The 20,090-nt window shown below is 36.5% G+C and overlaps 1 protein-coding gene across 1 annotated transcript in view; it reads left to right on the forward strand.

Moving 5' to 3' along the window:
- LOC311206462 (cadherin-19-like) overlaps positions 1-19,050 on the forward strand; it is a gene marked incomplete at both ends in the record, with an annotated part of 38,096 nt that extends 19,046 nt beyond the window's left edge. The window contains 4 exons of the mRNA XM_084281795.1: positions 5,599-5,720; positions 10,801-10,918; positions 13,024-13,275; positions 18,560-19,050. Coding sequence (XP_084137921.1) covers positions 5,599-5,720; positions 10,801-10,918; positions 13,024-13,275; positions 18,560-19,050 — 983 coding nt within the window. The remainder of the gene's footprint in view (positions 1-5,598; positions 5,721-10,800; positions 10,919-13,023; positions 13,276-18,559) is intronic.
- Positions 19,051-20,090: the final 1,040 nt, after the last annotated feature.

Below are 20,090 nucleotides of genomic sequence, written 5' to 3' on the forward strand. Positions count from 1 at the left end.
TGTTTTAGACAGAGCAGACTGAGATATTGACATGTGTAATCTAATAGATATTTAGTGCTCCTAGAATATCTTAATATGATTTTATTTATTGGAAAATGTCTCCGTTGTGTCTCTTATCCAACAATACATTCAAGTAAGTATGAATAGTATTGTTGCTACAAAACTTCTTGCCTACTGGTGTAGATATATTACACTGTGGTGAAAGCAGACCTTTCTAAGAGCTAAGTGATGATTAGTGCCATCTAAACGTGGATTGAATTTGCTGATAGGTGAAGGACTTCCAAGAGGTATTCAGTACCCTGAGATCTTCCTTCTGCTGTTTTCAGGTGTGTCCTCGTTCTAGCTGTGATAGGGTTAACTTTCTTCATAGTAGCTTGTATGATGCTGTCTTTTGGATTTAGGATAAAGAAAATGTCAATAACACAATGATGTTTTAGTTGTTGCTGATCAGTACTTACACTAAGTCAAAGACTTTCTAGCTTCTCAAAGCTCAGTCTTGGCATCAGATCCAGAGACATTTTCTTCCCCTTGAGGGTGCTGAATAGTGTTGAACATAGCTCAGTAGAAATGGGCAAGGCCGCAGAATGTTGCAGTGATTTACATCTCTCTGGAATTGCCAGTGACAGCATATTTTTCCAAACACTACCAGTTTTCAGGATTCTGCACTTGTTCAGAGGTAAAGTTCCAAAACAGTGGAAGTGCCCACTGTTCTGCGTACCTGTCCATACTATCTCCCACACCCTGACATTCATAACTAGCTTGTTTCCCAGCAGATCTCTGGGTGATATTCTTAAATAGATGTTTAACCTTTCACCAAACTAGAAACACATTCAGGAGACATCAATACAGGTTTAAACATCCAAAGAAATTCAAAATTCTTAAGAGCTATTGTATCTGGCCTGGAGTAGGAAGGGAAGGTGAAGAAGAAGGGGAAGGTGTCATTCCTTGTCCTTCCTCCACAGATCGGATCTCTGAGGAGAAAAGGTAGTAAGTATAATTGTTGATAGTTTTCAAGAGATGGTTCCCAAAGTTAACAGTAATGCTGAGACCAGGTATCAGATTAGGCTTGTGATCACTGCTTTTATCATTCATGAGGGAGTGTTACACAATACAGCCAAGTGATAAACTGAAAAGTGACCTTAAAACAGCCCACAGAGCAAAAAAAAAAAAAAATAAAATAAAAGCAGCAAAAAAGAAGCATATACAGCAAATAAGAGGTTACATAGTACAACTTGGAGAGCAAGTACAACAACTTCAAAAGCAAAAAATTCAACATTGTGACCAGTAACTATTCATTATTACTGTTATTTATAACAGATTATAAACAATTTGTTCTTTCTAACACATTCTTTTCAGATCTGTCATTAGTGAGATAGGGGAGAAAACTGGAAAGAAAATTGCATAACTTGTGTGTTGAGAACAGGGCAGTTTAATAAGAGAGCAAAGAAAAAAAAAAAAAAAGAGAGAGAGAGAGAAGGAAACAGAACAAACAAGCAAACAAAAAAAAAAAACAAACAAGTAATTCACAATGCAATTGCTCACCACCAGCCATGTGATACCCAGCCAATCCATGAGTAAAGGCAATCTTCCTCCCCCCCCCACCCCGGCTAACTCATCCCAGTTTTATGGTTTACAATATCACAGAATGGTTGACGTGGGAAGGAACCCCTGCAGGTCATCTGGTTCAACCCCCTTGCTAAAGCAGAGGTTTCATTACCTAAACATTTTTAATGTTCTGAATAAGTAAGTATTCTGTTTCTTTCCAGAGAGGGCACATATTTTCCCTAGCCTTCTTTTGTCATTGAGGTACTTGTAGAAGACCTCTTGTTTGCTTTGATGTCCTTGTACAGATTCAATTCTATCTGGACTTAAGCTTCTTAAGTTGATCCCTCGCTGCTTGGACATCTCTGTATTCCTCCCAGACTGGGTAGAAAATGGATTGAAAGCAGCTCTGATGAGAAGGACCTGGGTGTGTTGATTGCCTAGAAGTTAAACATGAGCTGGCATTGTGCACTTGCAGTCGAGAGAGCTAACTCTATCCTGGGCTGCATCAAAAGAAGCATGGCCAGCTCATTGAGAGTGGCGATTTTCACCCTCTGCTCTGTTCTTGTGAGATCCCACCTGGAGTACTGCATTCAGGTCTGGGGCCCCCAGCACAAAAAAGACATGGATGTGTTAGAACAAGTCCAGAGTAGGGCCACAGGGGGCTCAAGGAACTGGAGCACCTCTCCTATAAAGACAGGCTGAGAGGGTGGGGGTTGTTCAGTCAGGAGAAGAGACGGCTCCAGGCAGACCTTATAATAACTTTCCAATACCGAAACGGGGGCTATGGGAAAGCTGGGAGGGACTTTTTGTTCAGGGAGTAGAGTAATGGCTTTAACTAAAAGAGAGAATTAGATTAGGATAAGGGAGACATTCTTCACTTAGAATGTAGTGAGGCACTGGCACAGGTTGCCTAGAGAAGTTGTGGATTCCGAGAATCACAGGATTTCTAGGTTGGAAGAGACCTCAAGATCATCGAGTCCAACCTCTGACCTAACACTAACAGTCCCCACTAAACCATATCCCTAAGCTCTACATCTAAACGTCTTTTAAAGACTTCCAGGGATGGTGACTCCACCACTTCCCTGGGCAGCCTGTTCCAATGTCTAACAACCCTTTCGGTAAAGAAGTTCTTCCTAACATCTAACCTAAAACTCCCCTGGTACAACTTAAGCCCATTCCCCCTCATCCTGTCACCAGGCACGTGAGAGAACAGGCCAACCCCCACCTCACTACAGTCTCCTTTAAGGTATCTGTAAAGAGCGATAAGGTCGCCCCTGAGCCTCCTCTTCTCCAGGCTGAACAAGCCCAGCTCCCTCAGCCGCTCTTCACAGGACTTGTTCTCCAGGCCCCTCACCAGCTTCCTCACCCTTCTCTGGACCCGCTCAAGCACCTCGATGTCCTTCTTGTAGCGAGGGGCCCAAAACTGAACACAGTTCCCCATCCCTTCAAGTGTTTAAGGCCAGGGTTTAGTGAGTTTACTGTGCGACCTCCTAGCTGCCCTAAGGAACTTGAACTCCACGTTTTCATGGTGACTGAAACAAAGACTACCTTTGACCTATACATTCCCCACAAGCCCCTCTTTGTTGGTGAGAACAAGGTCCCGTACAACACCTTTCCTCTTTGCCTTCTGTATCACATGGAGAAGGAATTTATCACTGATGCATTCCATGAACTTCCTGGATTGCTTAATACACCTTTGTGTTGTCCCTCCAGTGGATGTCAGGGTGGTTAAAAAGTCTCCAAGTAGGACCAGGACTTTTCCTAACAGTTTTTAGAAATTTTAATCTTTATTTTTTTTCCTGGACAGGTGGCTTGTAGTAGACCCCCACTATAATATCACCTGTCCCTGCCCTCCCTTTAATCCTAACCCATAAATTCTCTTTTAGCTCCTCAAACATCCCAAGGCAGAGCCACATACATTCCAATTGGACATTGACATATAGGGTGAAACTCCATACTCATCTCCCTAGCCTGTCCTTCCTAAAGGTTGGGTATGTCCAATGTAAATGTTGAGCAAGGTGTCATGTGATTTGAAATATTCCTTTGGTTAGTTTGGGTCAGCTGTCCTGGCTGTGTTACCTCTCAAATTCTGGTGTACCCCACCCTCCTTGCTCTCAGGGCACTTCGAGAAGTAGGAAAATCCTTGGCTTAGTGCAAGAATTACTAAGCAACAAATAAAACATCAGCATGGTATTGTCCTGGTTTTGACTAGGATAGAGTTAATTTTCCTCCTAGTAGCTGGTAGGGTGCTGTGTTTGGGATTTAGGATGAGAATAATGTTGATAACACACTGATGTTTTAAGTGTTGCAGAGCAGTACTTACACTAAGCCAAGGACATCTCAGCTTCTCGCTCTGTTCTGCCAGTGGGCAGGCTGGGGGTTCAGCAGGAGCTGGGAGGGGATAGACCCAGGAGATCTGACCTGAACTGGCCAAAGGGGTATTCCATACTATATGGCGTCATGCTGAACAATTAATATGGGGTGACTGGCTGGGGTGGGGGCACTGGCTGCTCTGGGATAGGCTGGGCATCAGTCAGTGGATGGTGAGCAACTGCATTGTACATCACTTGTTTTGTACAAGTTATTATTATTATTATTATTATTGTTAATTTTCCTTTATTTTCTGTCCTAATAAACTGTCTTTATCTCAACCCAACAGGCTTCTTTTTTTTTTTTTTTTTTCTGATTCTCTCTCCCATCCCAGAGAGGGAGGGGAGAGGGTGAATGAATGGCTGTATGGTGCTTAGCTGCCAGCTGGGTTAAACCACAACAGGTATCAACATTATTTTCATTGTAAATCCAAAGCACAGCACCGTATCAGCTACTATGAAGAAAATTAACTCTATCACACCTGAAACCAGGACAAGGCGACATTTATGAACATTTTTATTGCATAAGGTTTTGTTTCTTTGATTGATTGATTGATTTTAGGGCCTATTCCACACACAATTTTCTATCATTAAATTATTATAATTAGGTTTGGATTTTCCTTGTCTGAGACAGTTACAGCAATATAACCTAATGTAAATGCAGTAAATGCAGGAATTGAAGTGTCTTATATTGGCAACTTTATTTTCCTGTTCATTTGGAAACAAGCCATATTAACATAGCTTTTACATAGCCACAGTAGTAAAGTATATTCATCTAAGAGAAGCTCTAAAGCTTTCATGAGTATCAAATGCCTATGTATTAAATCTGCTGTGTGAATAGTACTTGGAAAATAACTGTAATCCCATCTAACAATTCCATCAAGAGTAAAGCTGTACACATGTCTGGGTAAACACAGACTTCTTTACAAATATATGTTTGGGACCAGTGGGTAGAATAGCTCTGTTTTTCCAAATTCCAAATCTGTTCTTTATAGAAGTCTCAACTTTCTGTTTCGGCTAGGACCAACTATCAGTGTCTATTACAATTATTCATGGTTAGCAGTGGCACAAGTATTTTGAAATTATGTAAATTTTGGTGAGATTTTCACTAAAAACTTCAAAATTTCAAAATATGAAAGGAGTACAGTGTAGTAAAGAAGTATAAGTATATTAAGGGATTGTAATAGAATTTCTTAAAAGTTGTGACCAATCATTGTGGTATGCATGATAATAAGATGCTCTTCATGAACAAAACCTCATTTAATTTCTGCAGATCAAATTTTATTTTTTACATTTAAATCAGTTTCCAACTTAGTAAATGAAAAAGTGAACATATCTAAACTTTTGTAAGAAGTACTATGACATTCTATTGTAATTTAACATAATGTTGGAGAAGAAAAACAAAGTCATTTCAAGACAGGACCCCAGCAAAGCAAAAAAGCACCCTTATTTCTATGTTAGCAATTAAGACTAGAAGTTTAACTTCAAAAGCACATGCTAAATCATATTGCAGGTTATATATTAACAGAATTATTTTAAAAGATTTAGTATTTAATGTGTCTGTAAGTGTCAGTAACTATTTTCCACTGTGAAATATAAATAATATTCTCTCTTGTCTATATTACTTTAAAATATATAGCAGATAACTTATAAATTTTTATTTCCATCTTCTTTTAACCATTAGGAAATCCTGAAAAAATTTCAGAAGCATATGTATATATCCAAGTTCTTGATGTTAACGATCATGCACCAGAATTCGCTAAATTTTATGAAACATTTGTTTGTGAAAATGCGGTTTCTAACCAGGTAAGTGTTAAGGAGTTAGCTACCATTTTTCTCATTGCCATGAAGATCTGATCTGAGATGACACTATTTCCTCTGAGATTGACTATTTTAGTACTACAAGCATAGGATATATTTTGTCTAATTCCAAAAATAATTCTGTTGATATGTGTACAGTTTGAAATACAAATTTCAGAAGACTGATAGGTATTTTCCCTTACTGAATAAAGCACCACAGAACATGTAAAAGAAAGATACATCTCCTTGTTTGACTGTTAACATTCTAAACAAACAAATAAATAACAGATTTGATTCACGTTAATGTCACAGGTATAAGACCTAGGCCTGAGATTTTCAGTCACAGCATAACATCATCTGGGAGAACCAGATTTAGACAACATTTAGATTTTTTTTTTTTTTCATGTGTGTGGTTTAGAATATTTTTGTTAGAAACCATGTGTTTTGAACTAAATTCAAAACTTAGTGAATTCAGTTGAAGCCTGCAAGTCTTTAAGTCAAATCCTTATATCTTCAATAGCTGGAAAATGTAGGGTTTGTTGTATCAAATATCCTTCCCAGGATTTTTTTTTTTTTTTTTCTATTTCCTCCCCACATGCATATTATCACATCCAATAGCTCTCTAATCTCCTAATACCCATAATGTACATTGCTCACTCTTCATTCTTCATTGTTTTACATTTTTTCTAAGTTATTCAGATCTATGACAAACTCTTCAAAAAGAGTGCAGCCAGACTCCAGACAAGAAAACTAAAAGAAAAAAAAAGGGGGATGTTCAAAGTGGTTTTTTGTTTTGTTTTGTTTTGTTTTTTAGGTTCAAACTGACCATCAAATACCTAAAAACAGAGAAAAAAATATGTATGTTTTTTAATCCTGTAATGAATTCTTTTGACTTAAAAATTAGACCTTTGGGATATCTGTGATGGTTCTGTTCAAATATTTTGCTCTGTTTTGATTTCTAAGTCACAGATTTTCTCTTTTTACATCAGATTGATTTACTCAGACCTTGATTAGTTTGCAGTTAAATAAAGATTTCCTCTTGAAAAAAGGAATTTTATAGAGCTCTTTGCATCCATTTATATGTTTCTACATCAGCAATTGGTTTGTTTGTTATGCACGTGGTAGTTTTCCATCTGCAAAGGCTACCTGTGCTTCAGAAGTAGCTGGAGAAAGGCATATCCCTTGCTCTTCAGCTAATATATTGTCGGGTCAAATGGCAAGCATTAAAGTAAATGTCTTCCTCTCCTCTCCTCTCCTCTCCTCTCCTCTCCTCTCCTCTCCTCTCCTCTCCTCTCCTCTCCTCTCCTCTCCTCTCCTCTCCTCTCCTCTCCTCTCCTCTCCTCTCCTCTCCTCTCCTCTCCTCTCCTCTCCTCTCCTCTCCTCTCCTCTCCTCTCCTCTCCTCTCCTCTCCTCTCCTCTCCTCTCCTCTCCTCTCCAACAAACATTTTCAGGTGGGCTGCTGGATTATAAAAGGTTCTATACTAAAATAAGACCTGAAGTAAGAAATTTTTCAGCAATTCGAGTCAATACAACAATCAGAAGCAAAATATTCACTTTTTGTTTGTTTGTTTGTTTATTTGTTTGTACACACACAAAAATATCAAGCTTTTCCTAAATTTTGACTCACAAGTAAAAAGTGCAGTGTTTCTGTCTGTGGTGATGATGTCCCCAGTAAAAGTACATCTCTGTACATCTCTGAGGTTAGATGTACAGAAGTCTAAGAAATGTGTTTTATATCTATATCTATTTATATAGATATAGATATACAGCTTTTCTCCTGGTGAATTTTATTGTATGCTCAGCAAAATCAGAGCCGCCTATTGGTTTCTGAATATTTTATAGAATCATCTCAGTTTTGCTGAGTCTTAATGGAAGTGGTATAGTAAGAAATAAACATTAAGGGTTTGCACTGTCCTCCACTTCTAGGGTGAATCCTTAAAAACATGTGAATATGCTGAACATAACCATAGAAATCTTAGCTTTGTGTAAGAACAGCACAGTGCAAACCAAAACAAGGGATTTTTTTTTTTTTTCAGATAGACATGTACTCCTCAGTATTGTATTTATTGGAACAGATACAGATGAAATTTATGGGAATTAATGCATTCTGTATATAAAATTACAGAACTTAATGAAATAGCAAAGCAATATTTAAAGCTGCAGTAATTTTGTGATTTTTCAAATTATACATTTCTAAAAATATACATTTCAAAGATATTTTTAATATGTGGTTAAATAATTATTAGTCAGAACAAAAACTGGATGTGTAAAAAGCAAATCATCTATTCTTGGACTTTTTTTTTTTTTTTTTTTTTAATAGATTGCCAATGGTAGGTAGTTCTATATTTTAGTAGCCAAATTAGAAATGAAGTGTAGTAGAAGCCGTCTTTATGTCTTACTGCTATATGCAAGCTGAATCTGCATATTCAGTGTAACTTGATAGACCTTGAATATTATGGTCAAATATACAACCTTTAAAAGATTTTTCTTACCTCTGGACATGGAAATATTACCAGCAAAACCTCATCAAATACCAACAGAGTTTTGTTGTTGTTGTTGGTGGTGGTGGTGGTGTTTGTTTTTTTTTGTAGCATAGGGCAGAACAATATCATAAAAATATGTTACTCATTTATGTTTTAGACCATATGTATAGTTTTGCTCTCTGTTCTTGTTCATATTAGGAATATTCTGGGAATATTATCCCCTTACCAAAATAAAGACTATTATTTATTCCCAGTGTAACACTAGGGATCAGCTATTGTTCTTCACTGATATCTTGAACTTCCTGCCAATACCCAAATTTGTATCACCTTAGATATTTTGTTTGCTCTGAGAAAAGAAAAACCTGTTCCTAAGGAATTTCCATCCTTTGTACACTGTCACTAAGTATATCACTCAACAATCTCTTCTCAATAGTAATAATAAAAATTTATCAAGGTTATAGAATCATAGAATATCCTGAGTTGGAAGGGACCCTTAAGGATCATCAAGTCCAACTCTTGACATCGCACAGGTCTACCCAAAAGTTCAGACCATGTGCCTAAGTGCACAGTCCAATCTCTTCTTAAATTCAGACAGGCTCGGTGCAGTGACCACTTCCCTGGGGAGCCTGTTCCAGTGTGCAACCACCCTCTCTGTGAAGAACCCCCTCCTGATGTCAAGCCTAAATTTCCCCTGCCTCAGCTTAACCCCGTTCCCGCGGGTCCTGTCACTAGTGTTAATGGAGAAAAGGTCTCCTGCCTCTCGACACCCCCTTACGAGGAAGTTGTAGACTGTGATGAGGTCTCCCCTCAGCCTCCTCTTCTCCAGGCTGAACAGGCCCAGTGACCTCAGCCGTTCTTCGTACGTCTTCCCCTCAAGGCCTTTCACCATCTTTGTAGCCCTCCTCTGGACACTTTCCAACAGTTTCATGTCCTTTTTATACTGTGGTGCCCAGAACTGCACACAGTACTCGAGGTGAGGCCGCACCAGCGCAGAGTAGAGCGGGACAACCACCTCCCTTGACCTACTAGCGATGCCATGCTTGATGCACCCCAGGACACGGTTGGCCCTCCTGGCTGCCAGGGCACACTGCTGGCTCATATTCAACTTGCTGTCTACCACGACCCCCAGATCCCTCTCTTCTAGGCTGCTCTCCAGCGTCTCATCGCCCAGTCTGTACATGCAGCCAGGGTTTCCCCGTCCCAGGTGCAGGACCCGGCACTTGCTCTTATTGAACTTCATGCGGTTGGTGATCGCCCAGCTCTCCAACCTGTCCAGATCCCTCTGTAAGGCCTTTACGCCCTCATTTGAGGCGTAAAGGTTCCTATTGAGGTTCCTCATATGGAGTGAAAATATAGATTTGAAATATATATATATATATATAATGTATAAAAAAGACAGAGTAATAGGAATAAAAAGCTTCTAGGGTAGAAGCCACAATTTGCACACTGCTGTGTTGATTTCATCAAACTTATCTTTTTTGAAAAAAAAAATGTTGAATTTTTAGATCTTTCACTGAAAAAAAAAAATTTTAAAAATGTTTAATCAGGAAAGAGTTTTCAAAAGCACAGATGGAAGGCTGTAGTCACTTGTATTGACTTACTGCTGGTTTTGCTTTTAAAGTACTTCTTGTAGCATATATGTGCTTTGTCTTTTGGGGTAAGTTGAGTATGTAGGTCTCTTGGGTACAAATAAGGCATGAGGTGACTGATAAAATAGAACCCAAGTTAAAATCGGACACTATCTTTTCTTAAAGTTGGTAGACTGGAAGCAGCATGATCAATGATCCTCACTTACTATTATATCCTGATGGCCAGGTCACTAAATGTTTTCTGGTAAAAGTAAAAAATTTAAGCACTTTGTTAGCAGAAACATATCTAATTTATTAAGTATTTATTTAGTTGTTTCTTTACAGACATAAAATAGAATCTTTCAAATGTTAAATGTTACTTTTGATGTTTTATTACAAATGACAATCTGTTTTGACATATTTTTAAATGAACGATATTTTATTTTCTTGAGAAAAAATGCCCAAGAAATTCCATAATCTGTCTATTATAATATTCAAAATCAATACTTCAGCACAGGAACTTGTCAACATATCTCTCTTACTGCAGCTACAAAATATCAGTTGAGTGATATCAATATGTGTGTGGGCTGGAAGGAAAAGTATTTTGTATAGAATAATTTGTTTAAATGTAGAATCACCTTTCACCTTGGCACCTTGGAGGTAGGGTAGGAGAAAGAGAGAAAAAGAAGAAAAAAGGACTAAATACTATATATATGATTGTTTTTTTCTTTTATGAAAACTTTATAAAACTTGCACCTTGTCTTTGGATCCAGGAAATCATATATTTTCTCAAGATTTTAATGCCTAGCTCTCAAACAGATGAAAAATAAAAGCAGAATATTTGCAGATTACCAGTCTCAATGAGACTGTTTAGATATAGGAGCTGTATCTTTGTGAGTACATAACATACACTCAATATGTATTTACAAACTTCATTTCTAGCATCAGTGGCTTAACATGATATGTCCTTTTATCATTTTAAAGGAACATTGAACGCTTTTGTAGTTTAACAGTTGTACTTATATGTGTTTCCAGCTAATTCAGAGCATCAGTGCAGTGGATAAAGATGATTCAGAAGAAAGTCATCATTTTTACTTCTCATTGGCTCAGGAAAGTACAAACAACTCACGTTTTACTGTCAAAGATAATCAAGGTACTGTCATTCATGTGGCTCTTTAAGGCTTTTCTAATGAAAGATGGATGTTTCGAATGGTCTTCACATCACCAATTTTATAAAAATTTCCACTTATATAGAGAATGTTGTTATAAGAACACAACATGAAGCATATTTCAAAACAATAATTTGATAATATCAGTTTATTTTCCTTTTTCAGTCAAGTAAACTAAATGGCAAAAGATGATTTTATATCAATGAAAAGAAAAAATAAATAAATCTGAGATTAAAAAAAACAAAACAAAACAAAAACAAACAAAAAAAAAACCACTGCTATTCCTTATAATTTATCTTCTTAATATAGGATGTAGTGGAAAGTACCAACTTTATTGTTAAAGCTATGCATTTATTTAAGAAATAAGATTTCCAGAAAGAGAAGATTGTTGTTAGCACAAGTCTGTTACTTCATCACTTCAGTAAGACCAAAATTATAAACACAAATTAATAGGAAAGTAATCTTATTTCCTAAAACAATTTAAACTACATTAATTGGTTACTGATGACACCATATAAATGTCTCCTATATGAATTTTAATGTTATTCAGAACTGCAATTGATTGAAACTCTTAAAAAGAGTAACATAGATATCAAGCAAAACCAGTCCAAGGCAAAAAATGTAAATACAGTAACTGCAGGAAATGCAACCACTTAGAGTCAGCCTTCTGAGAGTATGAAGAGCTTCTTCAGACTCAGCTAAAGCACACATTGCTCTTATTGACATTGCTAATTATTTGAATTTTCTGGCTAGGTGAATAAATCAATGGAAGTAAGTTTTGGAAAGTTCAGACTATATTAAATGGCAAACAACTTTTCTTAATACCTTCAAAGTTAAAGTCAATGTTTTAATATGTTTCAGTTCCCAGCTTCATTAACCTCTCACTCAGTGCCAAGAAGAGATAACTTGTTACATTAAGATCAAATTGTGTACAATGAGCCTTTCCCACATTTGCTCATTCAGCACAAAGTCCAAGCAAAGATATGCAGTATATTCAGTTCCTTTTGGAGGCTATTGATAAGAAAAAAAGAAAAATCTTTTCCAGCATCATATGCTCAGCCTTCAGTCTCTACCTTTCTGCTGCATTTCACACAAATGGCTGGGTGATTTGGGATAGTAGTAGGCAAGAGGAAAAGTGAGTCTAAAGATCTGGAGTCTTTTATCTCACAGTTGTCCTCTGAACTATGACTAAGAAACATGGAAAGTCTTAAATATGGGGAGTTAACTTCAGTAGACTTTGGATAAATATGCTATAAATGTAATTGATGTATGTTCATAAAAATGTATGAACTCATGTGGTTATTCATCCTGCCATGATCAAAAACCTGACATACATGTATAAATATTTTTTTTTCTTTGTGCGCAGATTTCAATAGTCTTAATTTGTTTTCCAGTGAGCTAAATTTCAGATTAGAATTAGTTCATAAGGAGTTCAGTTCAGAAGGGGCTGTATTTAAACTGTTTATTGGGTTTTATACAGTACTTATTAAACACTAGTAGTTAAAGCAAGGTGAGAGACTAACAACTTTTCCTTCCTTTAGATAATAGGTGCTAAGCTAACTCCAGTTTTCTCTCAGGGAAAGAAATAAAAGACTATTTCAGTCTTTTTTTTTTTTATTTTATTTCTTTCTTTGTCTTCTTTCACTTTTTACCTGCTTTCTCTGTGTGCTGTCAGGCACATTTTTGGACCTTTTGGATTGGTAAACTGTCTATATTTCATCTGTGAGCTGCTGGATTGTTAACAGCTGGTTGCAGGAACCATTATAAGAACCAATTTATTGGCCTGAGCAGGTATCAGATACTATAAACTGGAATTTTTTAGCTTCAAACATTAAAACAGCTTTAAGGTCAATTTTTATTATTGAACCTGGAACACATATGACAAAACAAATGTAATTATTCACAGTTGACACAAGGACAGTTCATATATCCATGGCTGGCTTTACTTTCTTAACGTTGCTAATGTTGAACAGTAGCATTGTTTTTAAATAGGTCATATTCCACTGGATTTTTATTGTTATTGTTTTTATTGTTTATTGTTATTGTTTATTGTGATAAATGCCTATCATGTACAAAAATTATCTTCTAGATAACACAGCTGGGATTTTCACAGCAAAAAGTGGTTTCAATAGACAAGAACAGTTTTATTTCTATTTGCCAATATTAATTCTGGATAATGGATCCCCACCACTTACAAGCACAAATACTCTCACTGTCACTGTCTGTGACTGTGACACTAAAGTGAACACCTTCTACTGTCGATATGGAGCTTTCATGTATTCCATGGGTCTCAGTACAGAAGCTTTAGTTGCTGTTTTGGCTTGCATACTAATACTCCTGGGTAAGTAGAAGTAAGATAAATGACTTTTTTTTTTTTTTTTACAGTAATCATGACTATGTAAAATAAATAAATAAATAAATAAAGATAATCCCAGACAGGAAATATGGAAGTGCAGTTTTATTGAGAAAAAAAAATAAATCAATAAGTCAAATCTTTAATTTCTTTTCTGTTTTCTTAAATCTAAATATTTTTTCCAGTTTTCAGTAAAATATGAATCCTAACACCATGCCTTAAAAGTTTGCTTTAATTATTTAGCATTAATTATAATAAAAATCTGAGAATTCAAAGTCAATATTGAGCCTAGGTAAAGCTGAAGACAGCATTAGTAAAGGAGATTGGTTAGTATAAGAATAAATTAGATACATAATAATACATTCTGCCTTAGGTATGTACAGCTAAGATCAACACAAAAAAATAAAAGATAAAGAGAATCTGATACACTCAGAAACTGAGCAACTGTATCTGTCCAGGCTGATCAACCTGAAGCAGAGGAGGTTTAGCAGGATTTCATCAATATGTATAAATCCCTGAACGAAAGGTACAAAGAAGATGGAGCCAGGCCCTTATTTTTTTTTTTTTTTTTTTTTTCAATCGCAGATGGCACCAAGTTAGGTGTGTGTGTTGATCTGCTTGAGGGTAGGAAGGCTCTGCAGGAGGATAGGGATAGGCTGGACCAATGGGCTGAGGCCAACTCTATGAAGTTCAACAAGGACAAGTGCCGGGTCCTGCACCTGGGGCACAACAACCCCAAGCAGAGCTACAGGCTGGGAGATGAGTGGTTGGAAAGCTGCATGGCGGAGAAGGACCTGGGAATATTGGTTCGATAGCCAGCTGAATATGAGCCAGCAGTGTGCTTGGGTGGCCAAGAAGGCCAACAGCCTCCTGGCTTGTATCAGAAGCAGTGTGGCCAGCAGGTCTAGGGAAGTGATTGTACCCCTGTACTCAGCTCTGGTGAGGCCGCACCTTGAGCACTGTGTGCAGTTTTGGGCTCCTCGCTACCAGAAGGACATCGAGGTGCTCGAGTGAGTCCAGAGAAGGGCGATGAAGCCGGTGAGGGGTCTGGAGAACAAGGGAAAGGGCTAAAGTTGTGCCAGGGGTGTTTTAGGTTGCATGTTAGGAAGAACTTCTTTACCGAGAGAGTTGTTAGGCATTGGAATGGGTGGCCAGGGAAGTGGTGGAGTCACCATCCCTGGAGGTCTTTAAAAGATGTTTAGATGTTGAACTTAGTGATCTGGCTTAGTGGGGGACTTGTTAGTGTTAGGTCAGAGGTTGGACTCGATGATCTTAAGGTCATAAGGAATTGTCCAACCTAGACAATTCTGTGATTCTGTGATTTTCAGTGGTGTCCAGTGACAGAACAAGAATAAGCAGGCAAAATATGAAGCATAAGAGGTTCCATCTGAACAGCAGAAAGCAGTTCTTTGCTATGTGGTTGAATAAGCAGTGGCACAGACTGTTCAGAGAGGTTGTGGAGTCTTCTTCATTGGAGATCTTCTAAAGCTGCCTGGACATCGTACTGGGCAACCTGCTTATGATGGTCATGCTTGAGCAGGGGTTTGGACCAGGTGACCTCTGTTATTCTCTATGTAAAATCTCCAGAAAGACATTTCTCCAATGTTGGGCATTTTTCCCTGTCAGGAGACACCAAGTTTATTTCCATTACAAAGTATATTATGGATGTGAAAAGTGAACACTGTAAATGCATAGGAGATATCTTTGTACCTCTGCAATGTAAAGCCCTAGTCATGCATAGCTGGTGAATGGCACTTACAAATCCAGACCTACCCAGCCAAGGCTGGCTGTTCCTGCCCTGCTCAGGGCTACGGCTGTTGCAAACTATACCTGGCAGCAATCACTGCTACAATGCATTTGATCTTTTTCAGAAAAAGGAAATAGACCCCATTATTAGTGGGCTACACATTATTAGTGTAGTGTTTGATGAGCGATTTGATGACACTGACATACCATAACAGCAGGTGTACAGTAGTAACCATTCATAGAATCACAGAATGGTTTGGGTTGAAACGGACCTTAAAGATCATCTAATTCTAATATCCCTGTCATGGGCAGGGACACCATCCACTAGACTAGCTTGCCCGGGGCCCCATCCAACCTAGATTTAAACACTTCCAGGGATGGGGCATCCACAGTTTCTCTGGGCAATATGTTCCAGTGATTCATCCATCCTGTAAGTCTGTGACAGACTAAAGGTTAAGGTATGGTAGCTTAGAAAGAAAGAGAAGTGATAAAGATGGGTAGATTTGTTTTACAAGACAAAAAGACTGATCTTAAAGCTTGGTTGTTGATGGTGGTCGTGGACCTGAAGACCTCATTCAAGCTGATGAGAACAAAGCAACATGGAAAGACTTCCAACTCCATCTCTGACTGTTACCTATGTAAGAATATGATATATATATATATTATGCCTTGTAATTACATAGCGCATAAAATATCATATCCAGAAATATCACAAAACAATTGACTGATCATGCTAGGGAAACAGTTTTTCAACCAAGAGTGAAACTCTACAAACAAAAAAAAATAAATTCAAAGTCAGAAAAAATGAAGGTAAAATAAGGTTTTACTGAGTAATGCGATATCAAATCATTTTAAATTGTGAAAACCTAGTACAACCTGTTTTTCAACAAAATTATTAAAAAATGTGAAAAAATATTATCCAAAATGAACAGGTAAACTTTAACAAACAGTGTCACAACACAAATGTAATGTCAGGAGAGAAAGAAACAATAATAGCAGAAATCACATTATTTTTAAAACTAAATCTTTCAAGGATAATGATTCTCTCAATGTATTTATTAATGAGAAAAAATACAATACTAACATTTTTAAACTTCTATATCAGTGAAAAAAAATAAAAAACAATCTTAAGTAACCCCTATTTATTTATTTATTTTCCAAACATATCTAGGTGAAGAACATTCTTTTATCTACCTTCATTACACAGTATGATCTCATCTAATCTATGCATAACATCACATAAAGTATATCATTGGTAACCACAGGAAAACTAAGGCTTGAAAATGGTGGCTGGTAGCTCTATACTGATTTTGTATTTTGATCTGCTGTAGTAGCAACACAAGAAAAGAAAGAGAAGTCCAATAAAGCTAATGGAATTATTGGACTTTACACCAGGGAAAAAAAAGATATTGAATAAGTCAAAAATCACCCTTACTCTGCATTCTGCCTACAAATTTATGGGTTGATTTTTCTCAGCATTAGGAATCTGGATCTAATTATTTCCCATTGTTTTACCTTTGATTGTCCAACTGAATCTCTGGGTGATAATTCATTGAAATGAGTTATTGAATCTTCCTAAAATGTACCCCATAATGTAGTCCCACAGTTATATGAGTTTTGCAGAAGCAAAATGTTTATGAATTATGAATCAGCAACTTTATTTGGCTTTGGGGTCTCAGGATTATGTGACACGCAGGAAACTGAAGCAAAACAATGGCCTCCGAAAAAATAAATCCAATTCTATTTATTCCTTAGAACAATTTGAGTAGATAGAATGAGGATTGAAACAATGAAAGTGTACTTCATAATTGTTGTATCTAGATGGGTGTGCTCTTGGCCAGACACTAGCCATTTTTGACTTCATAACAAAGTCCAGGAATAAACTAATTCCCCCACTTCCATCTCCCTGTTTCCAACAAAGAAATCAGGAATATATGATTGGGATTTGTGGTTTCTAGACTTTACTGTACTTCCAGAGTCATCTTACTTTCAGTAGTGGCACTGAAAAGCAACTCCCTTGACTGAAGCCCCTGAAGACCTTTTTGTCATTGCAAGCTTACTGGCAGGCATGAATGCATTTAAAATGCATTTAAAAGCTTCTTTGCTTGTTGCAGGATATTTGAACCTGGTCACTTAGTGTTATGCACTTACAGGGTCAAGTATCAGGCAAACTTTGACACTGCATTATCCAGGCCATCAATGACATTATTTATTAAATATTCTAGGCTGCTTGTGGAGAGGTACTCTCTTCAGGTGGAATAAATACTCACTGTCTGGGGTTATGTACATCATAAATGTCAAAGCAAGAATATAGACACAAAAATAAATTTAAAAGGGACAGAAGCTAATCTTCCATACTCTTTACAGATACACATATTTTAAATGCATTAAATCCTCTAATGCATTTTTATGAATATTCAAAATGGGATATACAAATTCCTATACATAATCTGAACATTATTATTATTATTATTATTTGGAACTTTATCCTTGTATTTATCATTAAAATATAATGAGTTACTTCACCATGCAATAGCTTGAAATAGCTTGAAACTATTTGGGTTTTGTAAATGTATTGTAGAAATTATTATTTCCAGGGCTTTCAGGTTTTATGTTACTATTTCACAATGATAGGAAAGAGTATATAGGGAAATAAAGAACTACTTCAGGTGTGTCATATCCCTAACTGAGGTAAAATCCTGTCATGGTTAGTAGTTGTGTCATATTATTTCCCGAGTAAAAAATTACAGTTCACAAACTACTTACTTACTGAATAGTTGAATAAAACTGCAGTACGATTTAGATGAAGAAAATGAAATCATTAATCTCTGTGAAAGTCATAGAATATTTAAAATGGATCATTCAGCTAAAAATGAAATGATACAGGATTTGAAAAGAATGATTTAAAATATTTATTAAAAAAAAAAAAAAAAAGCTTTAATGTATGTTAAAAAAAAAAAAACAAGCTGTTCTCATTCAAAAACCCCAACAGTAATTACTGCTACAACATCACAAAAAAATTCTTCAGATTCTTCAAATCTCCAAATCAATGTAGTATAAACAAGTGAACCACACCCTGCATGGTCTATGGACCTGAATTATTTTCAATCCATGGAGTAGGATAGCTCACACATTGTCTCATTTTTTATCTGCTTTTCCTAGGGCTTTAATCTAAGAGAGGGAGAGATTAAAAATAAATAAATAAATAAATTTTGAATGTTGAATTAATATATTATGTGATAAAACAGTTTCAAAAAAAATAATTATCTGTTTCCATCACTGCTTCAAACCCTCATCTACCCAAAGAATTGCTCCATTTCATTCACCCATTTTATAAGTCCCTCTGTAGCCATTTTTCTACCACCTTCTGTGATAATCTCAAAACCATAAAAACTATAAAAATCACAGCTCTATAAATTTGTTAAGATAGCCTCACTTTGTAATTGTAGCAATGTTAAGAAACATTACTATTTTTTAAGTATTTCCAAGCACATTCAAAATTTGTTATTTTGTTTCTATTTGTCAGTGTTTTTTTTGGCAATTGTAGCCATAAGACAGCAGAGGAAGAAGTCTCTCTTCTCAGAGAAAGTGGAAGAATTTAGAGAGAACATTGTCAGGTATGATGATGAAGGAGGTGGTGAGGAGGACACAGAAGCTTTTGATATTTCAGCACTGAGGACCCGCACAGTCATGAGAACATGCAAACCTCGAAAGAACATCACCACAGAAATCCACAGCCTCTACAGACAGTCTCTGCAGGTTGGCCCTGACAGTGCCATCTTCAGGCAATTTATTTCAGAAAAGCTTGAAGAAGCCAATACCGATCCTAGTGCTCCTCCATATGACTCACTTCAGAGATATGCGTTTGAGGGGACTGGCTCTTTGGCAGGATCTCTCAGCTCCTTAGGCTCAGACATGTCAGATGTGGATCAGAATTATGACTACCTTTCAGATTGGGGACCTCACTTCAAACAGCTTGCAGGAATGTATGCTTCTCATATGAGTGTAAGGGATTAGTTACTGTTTGCTTGTTTGTTTGTTTGTTTTTGGTTTTGTTCTTTCCTAAATGCTCAGCAACCAAAACCAACTCTTTTTTTTTTTTTTTTTAAAAAAAAAAAAGATCATCCCACATTTATGCGCAAAAATAAAGTCCAAAGTCTTGGATGTGAAGATCTTGTGAAAAATCATACAAATAATCTCATGATTTGAGGGAACAGGACCTCTCCATTTGAAAATCTAGTGTCTATTTGAATTTTTTTGAATGCAAATTGTGCTGCTTTGGATATCAAAGTCCCATTCTGGGTACATAACACCTGGGTCCTGCAGGTGCAGAAGGTCACAGAAGCCAAATAGAAATGATAAATAGAATTGCAAATATTCTGCCATTCATAAGCTTTATACAGTTTCCAAAGTTAAGACAGACTTCCGCTGTGGCAGTCGAATATATTCTTTAACCAAAGTTAAACCTACATATTTGTATAATGCTTCATAATATAAATAGACTTATGTGAAAAAAGTAAACCCTAGATATTCTAATACAATTGTCAGAAGCATTTAAATGAATCATCTATTTATTGTTCAAAGGATGATAAAACTAAAGCAAGTCTCTTTTCATATAAGCGTAAAAAAAATAATGATGTATTGCAATAAAACGATGATATATTGCAACAACAGCAAGTATTTGATACTAATTTCTTTAATGGTATTATTGGGAAATGCATAAACAAAATAATTAATTTAGCAAATAAGATGGAAGGAAGGAAGGAACGAAGGAAGGAAGGGAGGGAGGGAGGGAGGGAGGGAGGGAGGAAAGAAGGAAGGAACCAGTTGAAGGGGTGTTTTTTTGTGTGTGTTTTTTTTTTTTTTTTTTTTTTTTTTTTAATAATGGAACATAAAATTATCTGCAGTAGTCAATTTTATTATAACTGTATTAAGGATCTTTAAATTGCTAAGCTGATGGTTATAAAACTTTATGTATAACATTAGATGATAAGATAGTAAAATGCTTTAATGTTAATCCACTTCTGAAAATGATCCTTTATCATTCTGTTAAACTT

The sequence above is a fragment of the Netta rufina genome (genome assembly GCF_964035555.1).
Source record: "Netta rufina genome assembly, chromosome: 2".
NCBI lineage: Eukaryota > Metazoa > Chordata > Aves > Anseriformes > Anatidae > Netta > Netta rufina.